At 28.2% G+C, this 24160-nt stretch overlaps 3 protein-coding genes across 9 annotated transcripts in view; 2 read left to right on the forward strand and 1 right to left on the reverse strand.

Annotated features, from left to right (window-relative positions):
• Nucleotides 1–3749: 3749 nt before the first annotated feature.
• LOC111688633 (cyclin-dependent kinase 5 activator 1) overlaps nucleotides 3750–24160 on the reverse strand; it is a 173955-nt gene continuing 153544 nt past the window's right edge. The window contains exon 5 of the mRNA XM_046945155.1: nucleotides 3750–4128. Within this exon, the coding sequence (XP_046801111.1) occupies nucleotides 3981–4128 (148 nt within the window). The 3' untranslated portion in view covers nucleotides 3750–3980. The remainder of the gene's footprint in view (nucleotides 4129–24160) is intronic.
• Nucleotides 12603–13937, forward strand: LOC124418535. The gene is made up of 2 exons (XM_046945164.1): nucleotides 12603–12691; nucleotides 12759–13937. Exon 2 carries the CDS (start codon nucleotides 13220–13222, stop codon nucleotides 13793–13795), a length of 576 nt encoding a protein of 191 aa, XP_046801120.1. The 5' UTR covers nucleotides 12603–12691; nucleotides 12759–13219; the 3' UTR covers nucleotides 13796–13937.
• LOC111688897 lies at nucleotides 18428–20715 on the forward strand. 7 transcript variants are annotated; one of them, XM_046945159.1, is made up of 7 exons: nucleotides 18428–18562; nucleotides 18722–18871; nucleotides 19027–19354; nucleotides 19411–19528; nucleotides 19604–19788; nucleotides 19854–20007; nucleotides 20118–20715. In XM_046945159.1, exons 3-7 carry the CDS (start codon nucleotides 19133–19135, stop codon nucleotides 20504–20506), a joined length of 1068 nt encoding a protein of 355 aa, XP_046801115.1. In that variant the 5' UTR covers nucleotides 18428–18562; nucleotides 18722–18871; nucleotides 19027–19132; the 3' UTR covers nucleotides 20507–20715. The 7 variants fall into 7 exon arrangements, with proteins under 7 accessions (XP_046801115.1, XP_046801117.1, XP_046801112.1 ...); XM_046945156.1 differs by having other exon boundaries at nucleotides 18450–18604; XM_046945157.1 differs by having other exon boundaries at nucleotides 18450–18604; nucleotides 18722–18867.

A 24160-nucleotide genomic window follows, 5' to 3' on the forward strand; every position in this document is an offset into this window, starting at 1 on the left:
TTGAGCTGGACGGTTACAAAAAAGTCCCTTTTCAGTTTTTTATTTATATTTTCCAGTATAAAAAAAATATATTATATGAGGTATCATTTGAAAGGCTTTATAAAGCCACATCCAGTGTTGCGCAAAATTTGGAAAATTGTGTATACATTTTATTTATAATAATGAAAAACGTAAAAACCGGTTTCTTATGATTAATACTCATTGGACGTGGCTTTAAAATCACTTTTAAATGACACCCCATTTTGGATATATTGTTACAAAACAAAACAACACAAAACAAAACAAAAATTTCAATACAATAATTCAAAACTCAGCTCACGAACGATCATCGCTAGACTTAAAAAAATTTGGGAATCATCTTAAAACCAAGCAAGGTAAATATTGAGACGGGTAAAAAATCCCTTTTTGTTTCCATACAAAGTGAGCCGGTCTAATATACATACGTATTATTATTAAACTTAAATTTGCATATGCATATGTATGTAAGAATTAAAATGAAATACTAAAAACAATAAATAATAAGAATTCAGTCTAGTTTGAGGATAGAAGAGGGACCAAAACTTATTTGTATAAGAAATGTGCAAACAGTGTTGACTACAATAATTTGACAAAGATAATAAAAAGACAATACACCCAAGTCCAACCAGGCTGGCAACCTAGGCACCATCCATATTAATTAAATACAAAAATTAATTTATCTAGGAAATTAATAAAACTTTTCACGAAGAACTTTAATATTCATCTGAAAAAAGAGCGGACTTAGTCTGGGGTCTTGATAGAAAAATAGAAAAATGCGAATATCTGAGAAACTATTAGAGTTGGAATCTTTAAATTTTCTTGAAGAATTTTGAAATTCATCTGAACATTTAAAGTGTAACGGGCTGACTTCCAATGGGGTACTTAGTACCTCATTAGAAGTCATTAAACGAATTTTTTTATGGGAGGTGTTGCTCCCCTCATTGATAGTCCAATTTACTACCCAAAATGTTTACATGGATGTTAAAGTTATTCGTGCAAAAATTAAAGATTCTAACTGTAATAGTTTTCAAGATAAATGAATTTTTGTATTTAATTTATATGGGAAATGCCACTCCCCCTAACGCTAGTCCGCTCACTAGATATCTATTATTAGAGCTACGATTTTTAAATTTTACTTGAAGAGTTTTGACATTCATCTGAAAATTTACCCCCTTATTCACAAGTAATATTTTTATTGAAAATTTTGTTTTATAAACCTTTTATAAAAAAATTTTGTTTGTAAATAAGGGGGTTAGAGTATAACGAGAGAATTTTAATAAGGACTTGACATTTCCCATATGAATAAAATACGAAATATTGTTTGTCTAGGAAAATATAGATCTAGATTTATCAAATTTTGCATAAATTACTCCAATATTCATCTGAACATTTTAGAAGAAAAAGGGCGGACTTTCATGTGGGGAGCTTGAAGCCCTCACATGAATTAAATAGAAAAAATCGTATATCTAAGAAACTACGAGAGCTAGAGTCTTCAAATTTTATATGAATAACTTTGACATTCATGCGAACATTTAGAAAATAACTAGCGGACTTTCAATAGGGGCTTGGCACCACATATATGAAATAAATATAAAATTTCATATATCTTGAAAACTGTTAAATAATTCCAATTTTTCATAGATAGATATTGGAAAACTTGATACTTTTATGATAAAATGAGTTTGACAATTTACCTTTTATGTTATAAAACATTTAAGGAATGTAGGAAATACGTTTTAAAAAGGCATTATGACACTGCATGAGAATTAATCAAACTACACTTTTGATTTTAACTTAAATTTATTAAATAAGCAGCTTGGCTGTAAACTTTATCAAACTTAAATTTGATTATTAAGCAGCTCGGCTTTAGACTTAATTATGCAGCAAGGCAGATGATATTATAATATTCTCAGTTTTAATGATTTTTTAACAGAGTATCAAAAAATCAAGAATAGTAATATAATTTTAAGTCGTAGTTAATATGTACCAAAAAATCCAAAATCAGTGTAAATAAAAACCGTTATAATACTTAAGTACAGAAGTAGGTAGATTAAAAGAAGAAATATATAATTAATACAAAAAATACAATGAGAATGTAATTTACATGATGTACATTACATAAATTAACAGCAGCTTATATATACTAGTTATATTTTAATATTGAGGTAAAAGATAGCAAGTGTGAGTTTAATGATAAGTTACATTTTAGAAATCCTAATAGGAAATTAATAATTAAAAGTTAAAATAAATAAAATAAAATGAAATACTGATTCTCCAACCTTTTCCCCCTCCAAGAACAACTGTTCTTCAGTCAGAGTTATTTCTTAGCTTTTCATACTCTTCATCTAACGGAAAAATGCACCTTTGAAACGGGTCGCTTAAAGATTTTTCTATGGGATTGTATAGTAACCACTTGTACAATACCATCTGCACCAGGATGCACTTCCTTCACGCGAGCTAACGGCCATGTTCCAGGTGGGCAGCGTTCATCAATAATAAGTACAAGATCTCACACTTTAGTATTTCCTTTTGTTTTCAACCACTTAGGCCTAGATTGTAAACGACACAACCATTCATTTCTCCAACGGTGCCAAAAATGTTGTTTAAGTTTTTCAATTGCCTTCCATCTTGTGAGTGGATTAATGTTGCAGTCTAATAAATTTTCCTCTGGTATACAGTTTGTTGCATCTCCGATTAGAAAATGAGATGGTTGGATCTTTGTTTAATGGACACAGAGGTCTAAAATTTAGACAACTTTCTATTTGAGCCAGAAAAGTGCTTAATTCTTCATAAGTAACAACCTTGCAATCTAGTAAACGATTAAGATGGTACTTTGTCGAATTAACGCCGGCTTTCCAAAGACCTCCGGAATTTGGTGTAGCTGGTGGTATAAAATGCCACTGAGTTCCATCAGTAGCCAGTATTTCTAGCAATTCCTCTGGTAGCGACGACTTATTTCGGTTGTATAAAATCTGCAGTTCTTTATTTACACCAATGAAATTCGTACCTCAATCAGAGTACAGATCTGTACATTTTCCACGACGAGAAGAAAATCTGCGGAATGCAGCCAAGAATGCTTCCGTTGACAGACTCGTAACGGCTTCTAAGTGTAATGCCAACAAAGCATGAAAAAAAATGTGGCTTTTTTGATGAAATTTTCAGAGGTTGTCTCCGATTTTTGCTCATATCTCCGTTATTTATAGACCGATTTTGCTGATTTTAAATAGCGATCTTCTCGAAAGCATGTCTAACTGAATTATTGAAAGTTCAGATCTCGCCGATATCTGGGGACCTCTAAAAACTGATTTCAGCAGACAGACGGACATGGCTTAATCGACTCCGCTATCTATAAGGATGCAGAATATATATATATATATATATATATTATATATTATATATATATATATATATATATATATATATATATATATATATATATATTATATATATATATATATATATATTATATATATATATATATATATATATATATATATTATATATATATATATATATACTCTATAGGGTAGGAAAATTATATTATAGAAATCACAAACGGAATGACAAATTTATATATATAAGCTGTAGCAGAAAGAAGAGTATAAAAACGGAATGACAAAATCAAAATACCACCAACAACATAAACATCTTTTGAAACATCAATAGAACGTCCATTGAACCCTACATGTAATGCAACGTTGATTGAGATTTAAAAACAAATATTAATAATTGCTTTTTTAGTCGGTTCAACTTCTTTTATTTATATTTACTATTAAGAGATATTTAATATAATCAGTTTCAAATTTTATTTATTATCTAAAAGATTTGTATTTTATATGTATATTGCCGAAAATTTGCTTCCTCCACATGTATTACAATATTTTGATTGATTTTCCATTATGATGACAATGATGTTGTGCTAATAGTGAAAACTTTATAACTATATTTGGTCCTTTAATACGTCAAGCAGCGCCACAACTAAGAGAACTATTTGTAATATTTATAAGTTGCCCACACGATTTTAATTCTGTAAATACTTCAGTAAAAAATCCGGGCTCAGCGTTAATTTTCAGCATTTTATTACTTAAACGGTTAACAATAACAAGGCATCTGAAAAGAAAAACGATGTTTATTTTTCAATAATATTATATCTTATAATTTTAATTTTAAAATTTTATTTATTATGTAACAAAATACTATCATTACTATAATTTCTATATCATAAAATTTATAAAAATTACTATGAAATGTGTCTATTGGAGAATCAGTATTTATTCTATTTATTTTAACTTTTAATTATAAATTTCCTATTGCGGTCTCTGAAATGTAACACTTATCATTAAACTCACATTTGCTATCTATTTACCTCAATATTAAAATATAACCAGTATTTTTAAGCTGCAGTTAATTTATGTAAAACGAACATTGTTTATTCTCATTGTATTTTTTGTATTAATTATATATTTCTTCTTTTAATCTACCTACTTCTGTATTATAGTATAATAACGGTTTTTATTTAAACTGATTTTGGATTTTTTGGTACATATTAACTACGACTTAAAATTATATTATTATTCTTGATTTTTTGATACTCTGTTAAAAAAACATTAAAACTGAGAACATTATAATATCATCTGCCTTGCTGCGTAATTAAGTCTAAAGCCGAGCTGCTTAATAATCGAATTTAAGTTTGATAAAGCTTTACAGCCAAGCTGCTTATTTAATAAATTTAAGTTAAAATCAAAAGTGTAGTTTGATTAATTCTCATGCATTAAAATTGGTGCCGAAACCCGGGAAAACCCCATTTGTAATAAAATATCATAGACGATTGTAATTGAACTCTGATTGTGGAAACTTCTTGGAATTGGATTCATCTTGGTGGACTTTTGAGAAGGCTTTTATTTATTGAACTATTCCGCTATCAACCGAAGCCAAATAAATAAACCAGCTTTGCATTTTTCTCAATTCTCAATTCCGAATTCCAACGGTACTGCCGAATGTATACAGAATATTTTGGATACTACACGCAATTGTTTAGCTGTACTAAATACTTTAGGAGTCACAAAGGAAACCTATGATACAATTATAATACACATCACTGTAAATCACCTTGACGTTCAATCAAGAAAGGAGTGGGAACAGTCGCTTAAAGCCACAGTAGAAATTCCTAAGATCAGAGAACTTTTTAGTTTTTTGGAAACATCGTTTAGGACACTTGAATCTCTCGCAGAACCTACTCAGTCAATTTCGCGTGTAAAGACATACCCAAACTCTAGAAATAATTTTCGTAGAAATATCCATATAACAACTTCGAACGATGATAGCAATTGCCCATGCTGCAACAGACGTCATTTCTTATACAAATGTTTTAAATTTATATCTATGCCATCGAACGAAAAATGTGAACTGATGAAAACCAAACGAATGCCGCTCAACAGCTCTATGCCAGAGATGCCAACAAAAACACCACACCATAGTTCATAATGAATTTACAACATCAGCGTCTACGGACCAAGTATCGTCTAATAGATCAGAGACAACAGAGAACTCTTCCAATATTGCAATACACTGTAGTGCACTCGCAAAACCTCAAGTTTTATTAGCCACAATGCGAGTTAGTGTTAAAACATACTATGGAACTTTTAGTTTATTTTAAAGTTACTGCTGTTGATGCTAATTCCGTAATAAGTCTCCTACAAGCTAAAACAAAAGTAAGTCCTCTTAAAAGACTATCTATTCCAAGACTAGAATTATGTGGCGCTACACTTTTAGTCAAGTTAGTTAATAAAATCCATACAAAATTTTAACATAAAATTGATAATATCACTTATTGGACTGACAATACAACCGCTTTATGCTGGATAAGAGGTCAATCATCGAAATGAATAGTTTACGTTGGTAATAGAGTGGCTGAGATTCAAAGGTTTTCAAACGCAGAGCAGTGGAAATATATAGCATCCAATGAGAATCCTGCCGATTGTGCATACTCCCAAGCGATCTTGCTAAAACTGATATGTGGTGGACGGGCCCTAAATGGTTGAAAGAGAACATACAAAACTGGCCACTACAACCTTCGTTAAATTATGAAACTGCTGAGGAAATATCTAAGTTATATGTAGCAATAAATGCTTCAACTAATAAAACTGTTAAAAATAAATATCCATATATATTTCAACTCTATTCGTCTTTAGAAAAACTTGTTAGAATAACCTCTTATATTTATCGATTTCAATATAACATAATGATTCAAAAACGACATAAACAAAATCAAACAGTAGATAAACAAATGTAAGATGACTGGTTTTCTCACCACAATTGAACAAAGAGCTTCACTTCAAAAACTTATTATAATATCTCAAAATGTTGATTTTTTGGACGATATAAGTGAATTAAAAAAATATGGAAAGATATCGGTCAATAATCACCTTTCACAATTGTGTCCATTTATTGACTCTGAAAATATATTACGTGTGGGAGGACGGTTACAAAATTCTAATTTGGCTTATTCTTCAAAACATCCAATTTTGCTTAAAAAACAAAACCCAATTTACAGATGGGCATATAAAAAACTTGAATGAATCTCTTTTGCAGATGAAATCGTACGTAGCGAGAAAGTACTGGATTTTATATGGTCGAAATTTGGCAAAAATGGTAATACGATGTTGCACAAAGTGTTTCAAATATAACGCTAAAGCATCGCAACAAATGATGGGTAACCTTCCTACTGTACGTTTAACGCCTACTCGTCCATTTAAACATAGCGGTGTCGATGCAGGACCCATAATTATCAAACAGTCAACAGCGAGAAATGCGGGTACAACGAAAGGGTACATATGTCTCTTTATTTGTATGGTAACAAAGGCATTACACTTAGAAGCCGTTACGAGTCTGTCAACGGAAGCATTCTTGGCTACATTCCGCAGATTTTCTTCTCGTCGTGGAAAATTTACAGATCTGTACTCTGATTACGGTACGAATTTCATTGGTGTAAATAAAGAACTGCAGATTTTATATAACCGAAATAAGTCGTCGCTACCAGAGGAATTGCTAGAAATACTGGCTACTGATGGAACTCAGTGGCATTTTATACCACCAGCTACACCAAATTACGGCGGTCTTTGGGACGACGGCGTTAAGTCAACAAAGTACCATATTAAACGTTTACTAGATTGCAAGGTTATTACTTATGAAGAATTAAGCACTTTTCTGGCTCAAATAGAAAGTTGTCTAAATTCCAAACCTCTGTGTCCATTAAACAATGATGCAACTGATGCTAATGCTTTGACACCATCTCATTTTCTAATCGGAGATGCAACAAACTGTATACCAGAGGAAAATTTATTAGACTGCAACATTAATCCACTCACAAGATAGAAGGCAATTGAAAAACTTAAACAACATTTTTGGCACCGTTGGAGAAATGAATGGTTGTGTCGTTTACAATCTAGGCCTAAGTGGTTGAAAACAAAAGGAAATACTAAGTGTGAGATCTTGTACTTATTATTGATGAACGCTGCCCACCTGGAACATGGCCGTTAGCTCGCGTGAAGGAAGTGCATCCTGGTGCAGATGGAATCGTACAAGTGGTTACTATACAATCCCATAGAAAAATCTTTAAGCGACCCGTTTCAAAAATTGCATTTTTGCCGTTAGATGAAGATTATGAAAAGCTAAGAAATAACTCTGACTGAAGAACAGTTGTTCTTGGAGGGGGAAAAGGTTGGAGAATCAGTATTTCATTTTATTTTATTTATTTTAACTTTTAATTATTAATTTCCTATTGGGATTTCTAAAATGTAACACTTATCATTAAACTCACATTTGCTATCTCTTTACCTCAATATTAAAATATAACCAGTATTTTTAAGCTGCTGTTAATTTATGTAATGTACATCATGTTAATTACATTGTTCATTCTCATTGTAATTTTGTATTAATTATATATTTCTTCTTTTAATCTACCTACTTATGTATTTAAGTATAATAACGGTTTTTATTTACACTGATTTTGGATTTTTTGGTACATATTAACTACGACTTAAAATTATATTACTATTCTTGATTTTTTGATACCCTGTTAAAAAAACATTAAAACTGAGAATATTATAATATCATCTGCCTTGCTGCGTAATTAAGTCTAAAGCCGAGCTGCTTAATAATCGAATTTAAGTTTGATAAAGTTTACAGCCAAGCTGCTTATTTAATAAATTTAAGTTAAAATCAATAGTGTAGTTTGATTAATTCTCATACAGTGTCATAATGCCTTTTTAAAACGTATTTCCTACATTCCTTAAATGTTTTATAACATAAAAGGTAAATTGTCAAACTCATTTTATCATAAAAAATTTGTCTTGATGACAATAATACATTAATGATCTATTTTTTTCTTATACTTGCTTAAATTTAATATATACTTTTATTCTTAAAAAAATCATAATCTTATGCTTTGGGATATACAATATTTTCTATTTTACCTTCTAGTATGAATATTAAACCCACTTAAAGATTTTGAAAATTCTAACTACAAGATGTTTCCAGATTAAAAATATGTTACATATGAGTGATACCAAGCAAATTATTGCAAGTTTGCCAATATCTATTTATGAAAAATTGGAATTATCTAACAGTTTTCAAAATATACGAAATTTTATATTTAATTCATATATGTGGTGCCAAGCCCCAAATGAAAGTCCGCTCGTTATTTTCTTAATGTTCGCATGAATGTCAAAGTTGTTCTTATAAAATTTGAAGACTCTAGCTCTCGTAGTTTCTTAGATATACGATTTTTTCTATTTAATTCATGTGAGGGCTTCAAGCTCCCCAGATGAAAGTTGGAGTAATGATATGTGGTGGACGGACCCTAAATGGTTGAAAGAGAACATACAAAACTGGCCACTACAACCTTCGTTAAATTATGAAACTGCTGAGGAAATATTCAAGTCATATGTAACAATAAATGCTTCAACTAATACAACTGTTAAAAAAATATATTATATATATATATATATATATAATATATATATATATATATTATATATATATATTATATATATAATAATATATATATATATATATAATATAATATATATAAGTATATATATATATATATATATATATATATATATATATATATAAGTATATATATATATATATATATATATAATATTATATATATATATAATATATATATATATATATATATATTTAAACTCTATTCGTCTTTAGAAAAATTTGTTAGAATAACCTCTTTATTTATCGATTTCAATATAACATAATAATTCAAAAACGACATAAACAAAATCAAACAGTAGATAAACAAATGTAAGATGACTGGTTTTCTCACCACAATTGAACAAAGAGCTTCACTTCAAAAACTTATTATAATATCTCAAAATGTTGATTTTTTTGACGAAATAAGTGAATTACAAAAATATGGAAAGCTATCGGTCAATAATCACCTTTCACACTTGTGGCCATTTATTGACTCTGAAAATATATTACGTGTAGGAGGACGGTTACAAAATTCTAATTTCTTCAAAACATCCAATTTTGCTTAAAAAACAAAACCTAATTTACAGATGTGCATATAAAAACCTTGCATGAGTCTGTTTTACAGATGCAATCGTACGTAGCGAGAAATTTGGCAAAAATGGTAATACGATGTTGCACAAAGTGTTTCAAATATAACGCTAAAGCATCGCAACAAATGATGGGTAACCTTCCTACTGTACGTTTAACTCCTACTCGTCCATTTAAACATAGCGGTGTCGATTATGCAGGACCCATAATTATCAAACAATCAACTGCGAGAAATGCGGTATCCCATAGAAAAATCTTTAAGCGACCCGTTTCAAAGGTGCATTTTTCCGTTAGATGAAGATTATGAAAAGCTAAGAAATAACTCTGACTGAAGAACAGTTGTTCTTGGAGGGGGAAAAGGTTGGAGAATCAGTATTTTATTTTATTTATTTTAAATTTTAATTATAAATTTCCTATTAGGATTTCTAAAATGTAACACTTATCATTAAACTCACATTTGCTATCTCTTTACCTCAATATTAAAATATAACCAGTATTTTTAAGCTGCTGTTAATTTAAGTAATGTACATCATGTTAATTACATTCTCACTGTATTTTTTGTATTAATTATATATTTTCTTCTTTTAATTTACCTACTTCTGTACGTAAGTATAATAACGGTTTTTATTTACACTGATTTTGGATGTAGAGTATTATATGGTCGGCCATGTCCGACTATACTTTCCTACTTGTTTTATTTTATGATTGTTCTCAAAATATTTTTAGTCTATCGATGCCCGTTCTTGAGCTGGACGGTTACAAAAAAGTCCCTTTTCAGTTTTTTATTTATATTTTCCAGTATAAAAAAAATATATTATATGAGGTATCATTTGAAAGGCTTTATAAAGCCACATCCAGTGTTGCGCAAAATTTGGAAAATTGTGTATACATTTTTATAATAATGAAAAACGTAAAAACCGTTTTCTTATGATTAATACTCATTGGACGTGGCTTTAAAATCACTTTTAAATGACACCCCATTTTGGATATATTGTTACAAAACAAAACAACACAAAACAAAACAAAAATTTCAATACAATAATTCAAAACTCAGCTCACGAACGATCATCGCTAGACTTAAAAAAATTTGGGAATCATCTTAAAACCAAGCAAGGTAAATATTGAGACGGGTAAAAAATCCCTTTTTGTTTCCATACAAAGTGAGCCGGTCTAATATACATACGTATTATTATTAAACTTAAATTTGCATATGCATATGTATGTAAGAATTAAAATGAAATACTAAAAACAATAAATAATAAGAATTCAGTCTAGTTTGAGGATAGAAGAGGGACCAAAACTTATTTGTATAAGAAATGTGCAAACAGTGTTGACTACAATAATTTGACAAAGATAATAAAAAGACAATACACCCAAGTCCAACCAGGCTGGCAACCTAGGCACCATCCATATTAATTAAATACAAAAATTAATTTATCTAGGAAATTAATAAAACTTTTCACGAAGAACTTTAATATTCATCTGAAAAAAGAGCGGACTTAGTCTGGGTCTTGATAGAAAAATAGAAAAATGCGAATATCTGAGAAACTATTAGAGTTGGAATCTTTAAATTTTCTTGAAGAATTTTGAAATTCATCTGAACATTTAAAGTGTAACGGGCTGACTTCCAATGGGGTACTTAGTACCTCATTAGAAGTCATTAAACGAATTTTTTTATGGGAGGTGTTGCTCCCCTCATTGATAGTCCAATTTACTACCCAAAATGTTTACATGGATGTTAAAGTTATTCGTGCAAAAATTAAGTCAAAAAAATCAACATTTTGAGATATTATAATAAGTTTTTGAAGTGAAGCTCTTTGTTCAATTGTGGTGAGAAAACCAGTCATCTTACATTTGTTTATCTACTGTTTAATTTTGTTTATGCCGTTTTTGAATTATTATGTTATATTGAAATCGATAAATAAAGAGGTTATTCTAACAAGTTTTTCTAAAGACGAATAGAGTTTATATATTTATTTTTAACAGTTGTATTAGTTGAAGCATTTATTGTTACATATGACTTAGATATTTCCTCAGCAGTTTCATAATTTAACGAAGGTTGTGGTGGCCAGTTTTGTATGTTCGCTTTCAACCATTTAGGGTCCGTCCACCACATATCATTACTCCAATATTCATCTGAACATTTTAGAGGAAAAAGGGCGGACTTTCATCTGGGGAGCTTGAAGCCCTCACATGAAGTAAATAGAAAAAATCGTATATCTAAGAAACTACGAGAGCTAGAGTCTTCAAATTTTATATGAATAACTTTGACATTCATGCGAACATTTAGAAAATAACTAGCGGACTTTCAATAGGGGCTTGGCACCACATATATGAAATAAATATAAAATTTCATATATCTTGAAAACTGTTAGATAATTCCAATTTTTCATAGATAGATATTGGAAAACTTGCAATAATTTGCTTGGTATCACTCATACTAGAAGGTAAAACAAAAAATTTTGTATATCCCAAAGCATAAGAATATGATTTTTTAAGAATAAAAGTATATATTAAATTTAAGCAAGTATAAGAAAAAAAATAGATCATTAATGTATTATTGTCACCAAGACAAATTTTTTATGATAAAATGAGTTTGACAATTTACCTTTTATGTTATAAAACATTTAAGGAATGTAGGAAATACGTTTGAAAAAGGCATTATGACACTGCATGAGAATTAATCAAACTACACTTTTGATTTTAACTTAAATTTATTAAATAAGCAGCTTGGCTGTAAACTTTATCAAACTTAAATTCGATTATTAAGCAGCTCGGCTTTAGACTTAATTACGCAGCAAGGCAGATGATATTATAATATTCTCAGTTTTAATGTTTTTAACAGAGTATCAAAAAATGAAGAATAGTAATATAATTTTAAGTCGTAGTTAATATGTACCAAAAAATCCAAAATCAGTGTAAATAAAAACCGTTATTATACTTAAGTACAGAAGTAGGTAGATTAAAAGAAGAAATATATAATTAATTTGACTGTCAATTTGTATGTTTTTGTTTTGTTCCTTTTTTTTATTAACAGCTGACTGTTTTTCAACAACAATGTTTGTGTTTGTTTGCAAATAAAACATTGTTTAAGGTGAATATTTCTTATAATAATTAAATATATTTTAGTTTTAAATAAATTATTTACAATTATTTTGTAGATGGAAGATAAAAAGTCCTATGTATGGGAACATTTAAAAAAGAAGACACCAGATACTGCTGTTTGTCAATTGTGATCAAAAATAATATGCTGCAAAGGTCAAAGCACCAGTGGTCTTATGCGCCACTTAAAAGGTATACACAACAAACAGTTTGAAAATATAGAACGCAAAAACGAAGAACCTCCCGCAAAAGTTAAAAAACAATGTTGGACTACTCCAAAAACAAAAAAGATGACATGAACCAAATAGTGTCCAAATTAGCAGCAGTTGATGGTTTTTCCATGAGATCCATAACGAGAAGTACGTTCATAAGAGAATCGATGTTGCTTAAAGGGTTTCACCTTCCAAGAACTGAATGTGATGTCCAACAATTAATAATAAGTAGATTTGGCGAAGTTAAAAATTAAATTATACAACATATTGAATCACAGTTAAAAAATAAATCTAGATTTTCCCTTGTTATGGACGAATGGACAAGTATAAAAAATAGAAGATACCTTAATATATGTTTGTATAGACAGGAAAGAACCTTACATAACTTAGGAATGGTATATATTCCAGGAAAAAGTGGAGCTTTGGAAATCCGCGATCTTATGGAAACTCGATTAAAGGAATACAATATCACCTTTGAAAACCACATAGTCGCAACAACAACCGACGGACCAAATGTTATGAAAAAATTTGTCAGACAAAGCCCAGTTGATGGTGTATTTTGCCTTAACCACGCATTACATTTAGCAGTTGTTGATGTTCTGTATAAAAAAACTGAAGTGGAACCAATATCTGCCGATCTGGAGTTGAGCGACAGTAACGAATTTGAAGATAAATTGGAAGACGACTCTGAAGATTATGTTTTTGTAATCAATACTAATTACAAATTGGTATTAGAACAAACTCGTCGTGTTATTAAATTGTTTAGAAAGAGTCCAACAAAAAATTGTGTGTTACAAAAATATGTATTGGCCGAATATAATAAGGAAATCTGCCTTGTATTGGATATAGTAACCAGATGGAATTCTCCAGTTCCAATGATCTAAAAAATTTTGCTTTTAAAAAATGCAATAAAGAAAAGTCTCATTGATTTGGAAATGGGAGACCTATGGATAGAATCCAATATAAATAATTTGCAGAACCTTTTGGACGTTTTAAAACCAATAAAATTAGCTGTGGAAGCTTTATGTCGGCGAGAAGTTAATATTTTAACAGCTGATGTGATAGTAAATACTTTATGCCGACAAATTTCTTCTCTTATATACCGAATTGGAGAAAGAAGAGATATAAAATTGTATACCTTGACCAAATACTTGAAAGATCCTGAAATTTTTAATAATAATAATAATAATAATTTTTTTCCGAATGCTTCAAAACACTCAAATATATTATTTGCAGAACAAATTTATAACCGTCTGTTTACCGAAAAAAATATAGAATTAGAAGAAATAGAAATAGAAAGCAACGTTAATGATATTTTAGAAGATAAAAATTTTGAGGACATTTTAAACGATGCAATAAATAACGTTAGTGAAATATCTACATCAAACACTAATGTACCTAACGGTTCGATAAAAAAAGACTTAAAATTTTTTGGAGAGTCTGGTAAGCAAACGGAAAATATAAAAAAATCTTTTAGAGGCCTTATTAACTATTAAGCCAACATCTGTTGAAAGCGAGAGAGTTTTCTCTCTCGCGGGTCAATATGTTACGAAAATTAGAAATCGACTTTCAGATGAATCAATAAATGCTTTGTCGGTTTAAAAAACTCACTTTAAAAGTATTAACTAAATATGTTAATAGATATATAGTTTTTTATGGTTTTATGTACCTATATTTTTTAAAGTAGTTTTAAAAATACATTGAATTATTTATTTTTTTTTAAAGAACTGTACCTTTTACCTGTTTCTATTGTTATTTTGATTTATATTTTATATCTCATTAATATGAATTTAAAATTTTATATAATATATATATATATATATATATATATATATATATATATATATATATATTAATATATATATATATATATATATATATATATATATATATATATATATATATATATATATATATATATATATATATATATATATATATATATTATATATATATATATATATATATATATATATATATATATATATATATATATATATATATATTTTCATGTCCAGTTTTATTTTGTTTTGTCCAGCTTTTTGAGAATAACTTCCAAAAAATCGTGTACTCCAAACACTTTTCAGGTATGCATAATAAAAGAACATAACAAGTAGGAAAGTAAAGTACATAACAAGTAGGAAAGTATTGACCATTTAATACCCTACACAATGAGTATATTCTTAAATTTTTATTTTTCATAAAGAAACTTTTATGTTGAATTTTACCTTAATTCCATAGTATTTAAACATTTTATTGAAAAAAAATTCTAAGTGAGGCTTTATATAGGAGTATGGGTCAAACATGGGCCGATCCTAGGTAAATTTTGGAAATGGATATATTTATGAATAACAGTAAGTTTTGTTAAGTTTCATTGCGATACAAATGGTTACAAGTCAATTATAGACGTTTAAGACATTTTTTGAAGAGGGCTTTGTATGAGGTCTAGGTAGAGAGATAATAATATATTTGACGTAATTATGACATAAAAAGCCCAAATCGAGGGGCTAGGTGAAATAATGGACCAATTTCAACAATTTTCAATATTCTTCGTCCCAGTGTAAAAAACCATGCTTAGTCTAAATAGGACCTTTTGGGCTCATAATTAAGTTATATGTTCCATTATTTTAACAAAAGTCTTCAAAACTTAGTTTTATAGAACTTTTAATGACATTACCAATTTTTGTAATGATCGGGCCACATCTGACCCTATCGCCCATACAAACTCCCTTCAGAAAATGACTTGAAGGTCGAAATTCACATATGTATAAACATTTTTAAAACTTTTAAATTCTACATAAATAACTTTGAAGTAGATGTGAATTCCTCTTCCAACATTTTCCCCTACTTTCCTTTGAGTCCTCTTGTAAAAAATCTTTTTTTTCCAAAAGTAAACATATTCTGGAATAAAATTAAAAAAACAAATCAAATGCTTTATTTTTTTAATAATTCCCATTTTTAACATACTGACTGGTGTAGGGTATTATATGGTTTATTACGCCATAGGGGCACATTTGCCAATAGCGAATAACTTGAAAACTGAGTAATCGATTTTATCGCATTATTAAATTTTGTTTTCGTTTATCGATTATCTATCATCCCTGAAAATTTGGAACATTAACTTTACATATAATGGGAGGCAGACATGATTAATTGTTTTTCAAAGGGCTGTGAAAATATTTCACTGTGTGAACTTTTTGTGCTAACTTTTTTTTAGTTTTTGTGATAGAAAAAATATATTGGTCAGTATTAGAACGTCAATAATAGTGAACAATAAGACATAATAATATTTTCGATAATATAATTTGAAGCTCAAAAAATTGAAACTAAACCCAGAACTACCCGTGGGGCACATGCGCAAATATATGTAATGCTTGTGAACAAAATTTGGTTAAAATATGGAAAAAATCAGTAAAAATTTGTTTTAATTTTTTTATTATTTATTATACTTTGTTTAATGAATTAAAGTATAAAACAGCAAAATAAGTTTTTATGTTTGTAATTTTTACCCCATGGATGGGGCGGTATCGCCGTTTTTGGTCAGTGCGGAGAAGTTAAAAAATATGTACATGAGGATGACTTAGGAAAGATTGAAAGGAATAAAACTAAAGCCAACATAACTAAGTATCCGAACCAAAAAAAATTAGGAATATGTATTGTGGTTTTAATTTGAGGCCGTCTAAAAAAAGTGGCTATGGTCCCCCTTCTACCCTACATTCATACTTGTTTCAATTACTAAGTAATGGTAGCAATGAAAACATATTATTTTACTGACAACCATTTAAACTTACAAATAACAATTATATGTTATGTTGCTATATGTTATGTTGTTCTATGTCTGTTGGTACAACAACAAAACAACTGTAGCCACACACGTCACACAAATTACTTTTTTTGTGTGTGTTGTTTTACAATAAAATGAGTTGAAATAATTCTCATTTGGTTTACAACAATATATTTATAAGTATTTCACTTTTCATAGAATAATGTAGTTAGGTTTTTTGAATCAAATTGAAATTTGTAAACCGTGTAAACCTTGTGCGCAAGGTACAGGTCGCAATTAATTGGATGAAATTTGAAATATAACTGTAAATCGATAAAAAGCGGCACAACTAAGTTTTATACAAACCTTGATGCTCATACCAAATTTCATTTGACCATAGCTCTCATAAAAAGTCCCCTTCAGAAAATTACTTGAATGTCTAAAATAAGCTTATAAACACAAATATCGCGATGAAATTCAGCACAAATAAATATTATATAAATATATTTACAAAACTTTAGTTGGCTTGGTCACCCCCGACTATAATTTCATCTTTTTTGATACTGATTTGGGGTCATAACAAAGCGGACAGAAGAGATTTCATAAAATCTACAAGTGATTCTGCAGCAAAAATTAAATAAAAACTAGGCATTACAGCAAAACTAGCCACAGTAAAACTTATTTTAGGAGGGACCAAGGCTTTTAACCATATGATACCCTACACCAATCAGTATGTTAAAATTGTAGATTATTTTTTAAAAAATAAAGCATTTAATTTGTTTTATTGTGGAATATTTTAAATTATTGTTAACAAAAAAGGACATTTTCTACAAGAGGGCTCATAGGGGAGAAGGGGTAAATATGGGCATATCCTTATAAATTTTGGTAGATGAATTTACGTCTACTTTAAAGTAATTAATGTAGATTTTAATCGTTTTATTAGTTATTATAAGTTAATTTTGACCTTCAAGTTTATTCTGAAGGAGAGTTTGTATGGGGGCTAGGGTCAAACGAGGGCTGTATGATACCTGTATATTTAACATATTTATGTTCTATGGGGGCTAGGTGAAATAATGAACTGAATTTAACCATTTTCAATAGGCTATGTCCTTATGCCAAATAAAACGTTTGTGCCAAATTTCATCCAATTATCATAAAATTTCGACCTGTAGCGTGCGCACAAAGTTTACATGGATACCCAGCCAGACGGGCATGTTTTGTTAAAACTAATTAATGGCAAATGTTTCCAACAGATTGGTTTAATTTAGATTTATTATATTTTTTATGTTTAACACTTCTAAACATTTTGTTTTATTCTTAATTAAAGACCCTACAAAAAATATATATTTAAAAAAATAATATTTAAAAAAAGGCTTCTGAAGAAAATAACATATTTTTTAAAAAATGCATATTAAACGGGTAGTTCATACACAGAAAAAATTATAGGCTCTTTTTTCAATTAACGCGTTAACTGACCAAAAAACAGCCTTGATTAAATATTTAATTGGCTCAATTAAATTTTTTAATTGTTTTTCGAACTTTGCAATAAACAATGATGTTAATATCAACAAATGAAAAAAACACCCTTATTTATATATAAAATGTATAAGTTAGTGACTATAAACGCTAGTTCATATTTTTTTTTGCATTAGTTTGCATTACTTTATTAATGTGTGTATACCAAAAATCAAAAACAAAAAAATAAACCGGTTTTTAACAAAAGAAAAACTACACTTGATGCAGATCAAAGCTTGACATGTTCTTTAGTATTGTAAAATAATTTGTTGCGTGAGGTCGTGGTCGGTATTTATTTATATTCGTAAGTTAGTATACGTGTGTGTGTATTCATTGTTCTGCATTATTGCTTAGCGTTGTTGTTGTTAAAACGGTATTTTTTTCGTTCTTTACATTCTTTTGTAAAAAAAGTGTGGTAAAAAATATTTGCAAATTAAAATATAATAAAGTGGAAAAATTAAATTGTTTTGCGTTGTTTAAAAGAGTGTAAATATTATTTAATAATTTGTTTTTTTTCCATGAGTTGTTTTAGTTTTATTGCTGTGGAAATTAAGTGTTTTTATGTGAAAATGTGTACGGCTCAATATTGTATATGAATGCACATATAGTGGATGTTTTCAAAAATTTCATTAAAAATTTTTATTTAAAAGACATTTAACTAAACATTTTGACATTAGAGTAGGTAACAAAACTACTTCCATAAATACTATTACAATAAATGATATAAATAATTATAGCGCAGTTAATCAAAGACCTAATGCCAATATAGTTAATAAAACGTTTAATTATCAAAAAAACTCGTAGAAATATATTTTTCCTGTTCTAAATTTTTTACAGAATTGCACACGTTCAGCAATTTCTCCGTGCCGACGTAAATTGCATAAGAAAATTTGTGGAGGATTTAGTATTGAATCCCGTAATTAATTTCATTGAAGAAAGTCAAATGAACAATAACAATTGTACCGAAACCCCCCTCTCATGTACCAAAAGTGGAACAGAGATACTAAAATATAATGATAAATACCAGATCCTTCAAGAAGAGCACCGGACCTTACTAATCAGTACAATTACTCAGTATTTAGACCTAAATGGCTGTGAAGTATCTCTATCAGATTGTGCGGAGCTAGAAAAACAAATTTGCATCAAATTTCCAACCGAAGAGCTGGTAATTATAAGTTTACCTAAAATTACTAAACATTTACTTATAATAATTATTTTCAGTCTTTTTATACTAACGGAAAAAGGGGCAAAATATATAATAAGTTGGCCAATTTAAAGCGATCGTCTAAAGAACTATTTAAGGAACAAAAAACATCAGAAGAGGCAAATTTTGAATGTGGTAAGTTGAAAAAAATCGTTAATATGATTACATTTCACATTAAAATAATAAATATTAATCTTTTTATTTAAATAGAAGCAACAGAAAATTATGCGGTTTTAGTTCAAACTCTTCGAAGCGATAAGATCACTGCATATGATTTTGACCTCTATTGGAGGAAATGCGCCCCACTTCGTTTTAAACAAATCGCTGAAGCTAAAACAACGACCGAGATACTCAATTTGTGGCTAGAATATACACAGCCGTCAGATTTCCAATTTGTAAGTAATCTAAAAAAGTAGTTTCCATTTAAATTATTATTAATTAACTTTATTTACATTTTCAGATTAATATAGATTTTATACTGAAATATCCTTCAGCAAAGTGCCTAAAGGATAGATGGACTCAACTCGAAGATAGCATTTTAAACATCTTAAAAAGTAAATCTGGTTGCTCTATCCTCCTCAAGGACCTGCAAAAAGTTGGATCAAACAACGAAGGTAAGTACTTATAGTAAACAATTTGGCTAAATTAACCAAATTTAAAACACATTAAGATAAATTTTTTATTTAATCACTAAGAGTAATAATATGTTTCTGTCAATTTTCAGAGTCAAAAACCTTCACCATCTTTTGGCACGCGCACAAACTCTTCCCTCCTCAACATACTATTACCACCTCTCCAAATGGAGAAAAAATTAGAAAGAGATACTCTGTTGCAGACTCTCAAGAAAACTTTGCTGTATTAGCAACATCAAATGAAGAGTTAGAGACCAAATTAAAACTTCTTCAGTTGCAAGGACGTAACATTCAACCTAGACTTCTTATTATTGGATATCTATATGATATTAAAACTATTTATGTTTATTTCGATAGACTAAAGTTTCCATTTTTAACCTTTTTAGATGCTTTTGATTGTTTGTTCAAATTATTTTTTGTTTTTAATGTTGAATTCCCTCAAGAATCGGAAGTTTTTTATAATTTTGTTCAATCTGTATGATATGATTTGCCAACCTCCAAAAAATTTACAATAGTTTCATTGTTAAAAAATGAAATTTTAAAGATTTAAAATGAATTCGAAAAGCTTCTATATTGTCAAAATTCAAATTATATTATTTTATAAACATTATTTTTCAATCTATGAAAAGAAATTGTTTGTTTTATATTGTACTAATATAATTTTTAAAAAATGTGCAAAAAACTATTTCTTATTAAACAATTATAATTATTATAATAATTTATAAAAGTGTATAAGAAGAGTAATTTTATTTAATGAACAAAATAAAATTTAAATTTTTATATAAAAATATTCATATCTTTTTCAATTCAATTAAACTTTTAATTAATACTACAAATATTTAATTAAAAAATAAAATTCATTTTAATTAATACATTAATTGTGTTGATTAAAACTTTAATTAAAATTATACATATTTCAATTAAAATTTTAATTGAATCAATTAAATTATTAATTGTTATTTTCATTAAAAATCAATTATATTTTTAATTGAAGCAATTAAAACAATCATTATAAAATATTATTTTTTTAATTAAAAACTTATTTGATATAATTAAATAATTAATCAGAAATTTAAAAACAATTTAATAAATCTTTTGTTTGCTGGAATTAATATTTTATTTAAATTTATTTTAATTAATTCCGTTTAATTGCTGGAACGAATTTCTTTACAGGTGCAAAATTAAACAATTTTTTAATTGGTAATGCGAATTTTTTAATTGAACCCGATTTTTATTTTTTTCTGTGTATATTTTTTTCAACACTTTGTTTTATTAGTAACTAGCTAATACCCGGTGTGCTTCGCTACCCCAATCAAATTATATACATAATAACCAAAAAAATTATTTTAATTATTTATTTAGTTACAAAATTATAAAATTTTTCTTAAAGGTTTATAATTTGTCTTGATGACAATATATTTCATTTAAATTCTAAAATAAACATTAATGATCTATTTATATCTTATACCAGATAAAATTTAATATTTACTTTAATTCTTAAAAAATAATCCATATTCTTATGCCTTGGGATATACAATATTTTTTGTTTTATCCTCTATTATAAATAAAAACCCCACTTAAAGATTTTGAACATTCTAACCATATTAACAATATGTTACATATGAGAGATGCAAAGCAAATTATTGCAAGTTCGCCAATTTCTATCTATCTATCTAACAGTTTTCAATTTTATATTTAATTCATATACACAGAAAAAATTATCGGTAGTTTATTTTCAATTAACATGTTTTAATTTTCTTCATTTTTATTTAAAAAAATTTGTATTTGCCTTAATTATATCGTTTATTGAAACTGTTTAAAACTAAAGTGTAAAATATTGAGTAAATTTTTAATAAATTCAATTAATTTTTTAATTGACTGAAAAAAATTTTCTGGCCTTCTTTTCTATTTTAGATTTATTTTTAATATTTTATTTTGAATTTTTGTGCTAGCAATATTTATAATTCTTAAATAGTCAGTAAAATTTGAGGCATATAATATTTAAGTTTCTTGACAATTTATGAAACACTTTATATTTTAAATTGTGACAATAAAGGGATAATTTTTGTAAGTGCTGAACGCATTATTAAAGTATCTAGTATTCATTTAACGTTGTGTGTAATCGATTAATAATTTGATTGTTTTAATCACCTTCTTAATTGATTTTTAAATAATTCTCATCAAACAGTTTAATTTATTTGATTAAAAAGTTAATAAAAAAATCAATTTTATATTTATTAAATATTTAATTTGTACAATTAATGAATTAATCAATGTTAAATTATGTCTCAATTATTGACATTAATTGTTCTGATTAATTCGTTATTTGGAAAAGAAATATGTATTTTTATTTTTTTTAAATTTGGCAATTTTGGTTATAGGTGCAAAACTTGCTTGATACAATTATTTTGATAATTAAAACTCATTTTCATTTTTTTCTGTGTATGTGGTGCCAAGCCCCTTATTGAAAGTCCGTTATTTTCTAAATGTTCATATGAATGTCAAAGTTATTCATATAAAATTTGAAGATATTAGCTCTAATAGTTTCTTAGATATACGATTTTTTCTATTTAATTCATGTGAGGGCTTCAAGCTCCCCAGATGAAATTCCGCTCTTTTTCCTTCAAAATATTCAGATGAACATTGAAGTAATTTATGTAAAATTTGATTGATATTTTCCTGTACAAACAATATTTTGTATTTTATTCATATGGGACATGTCAAGTACCCATAAAAAGTTCGCTCATTTTACTCTCAATGTTCAGATGAATGTCAATATTCTTCAAGTATAATTTAAAGATTCTAGCTCTAATAGATTCTCAGACATACGAATTTTTCTATTTTATTTATATGGCGGCTCCAAGCCCCCCATATGAAAGTTCGATCTTTTTAATTAAAAATGTTCAAATGAATATTAAAGTTCTTCGTGTAAAACTTTAAGAATTTAGTTGTATTAGTTTCCAAGATATACGAATTTTTGTATTTAATTAATATGGGAGGTGTCTTCGTGTAAAACTTTCAGAATTTAGTTGTATTAGTTTCCAAGATATACGAATTTTTGTATTTAATTAATATGGGAGGTGCCGATCCCTTCCTGGGTAGTCCTGTAATATTTACCAAGATAAACGAGAATAATTTGCATGGCATCTCTCATATGTAACATATTGTTAGTCTGAAAAACTATTGTGGTTAGAATTTTTGGAACAAGTCGGTGTTAGTGACATTTCTCAAAAAAAACCCAATATAGAGCGTTTTGAGACGACAAAAGAAATAATTTTTTTTTGTCGGCCACGCCTACTTTCGAGTGGGCGGGGCTCCAATGTTTAAAACATTTTTGTGTATATCTCGAAAACTGTTTTGTTTACAACAAAAATTTATACATCAATTATACATTAAAGGTATTGAAAATACCTTTCCAATGATATATAACATGATAATAAAATATGTACTATGGGTATTTCCCAGAAAATATATATTTTATTTCATTTTATTTCATATTTTTTTTCATTTAAAAAAATCGGAAAAAATGTCTATATAATTCTATTATAAATTTTTATATATTAATAGCCAATGAGTTAAGCTTTTATTTAAGGTACAAACCATTTCTGTATCTAATCAAATGAAAGAGATAATTGATTTCAAAAACCATTAATAAAGATTTCCTAAATAACCGGCCTACGCCCGGGCGCAAGGATTTTCTCCTCTATGGTATGTCCAACACCGGCTTCGCTTAATAAAGATTTCCTGAATAGCCGGCCTACGGCCGGGCGCAAAGATTTTCTCCTCTATGGTATGTCCAACACAGGCTTCGCTTAATAAAGATTTCATAAATAGCCGGCCTAAGGCCGGGCGCAAGGATTTTCTCCTCTACGGTATGTCTAACACCGGCTTCGCTTAATAAAGATTTTCTAAATAGGCGGCCTACGGCCGGTCGCAAGGATTTTCTCCTCTATTGTATGTCTAACACCGGCTCCGCTTAATAAAGATTAGTATACATACGTTTTTTTTTTAATAGCAAAATCATAATTAAATTATTAATATTTCAGGATCTATAATACCTACAGAAACATATTATAACTTAATAAAAAGCCCAATATCTTGGTTTTTAAAGAATCTAATTTATATACTTACGTAT

This window comes from Lucilia cuprina, chromosome 2 (genome assembly GCF_022045245.1).
Source record: "Lucilia cuprina isolate Lc7/37 chromosome 2, ASM2204524v1, whole genome shotgun sequence".
NCBI classification, from domain to species: domain Eukaryota; kingdom Metazoa; phylum Arthropoda; class Insecta; order Diptera; family Calliphoridae; genus Lucilia; species Lucilia cuprina.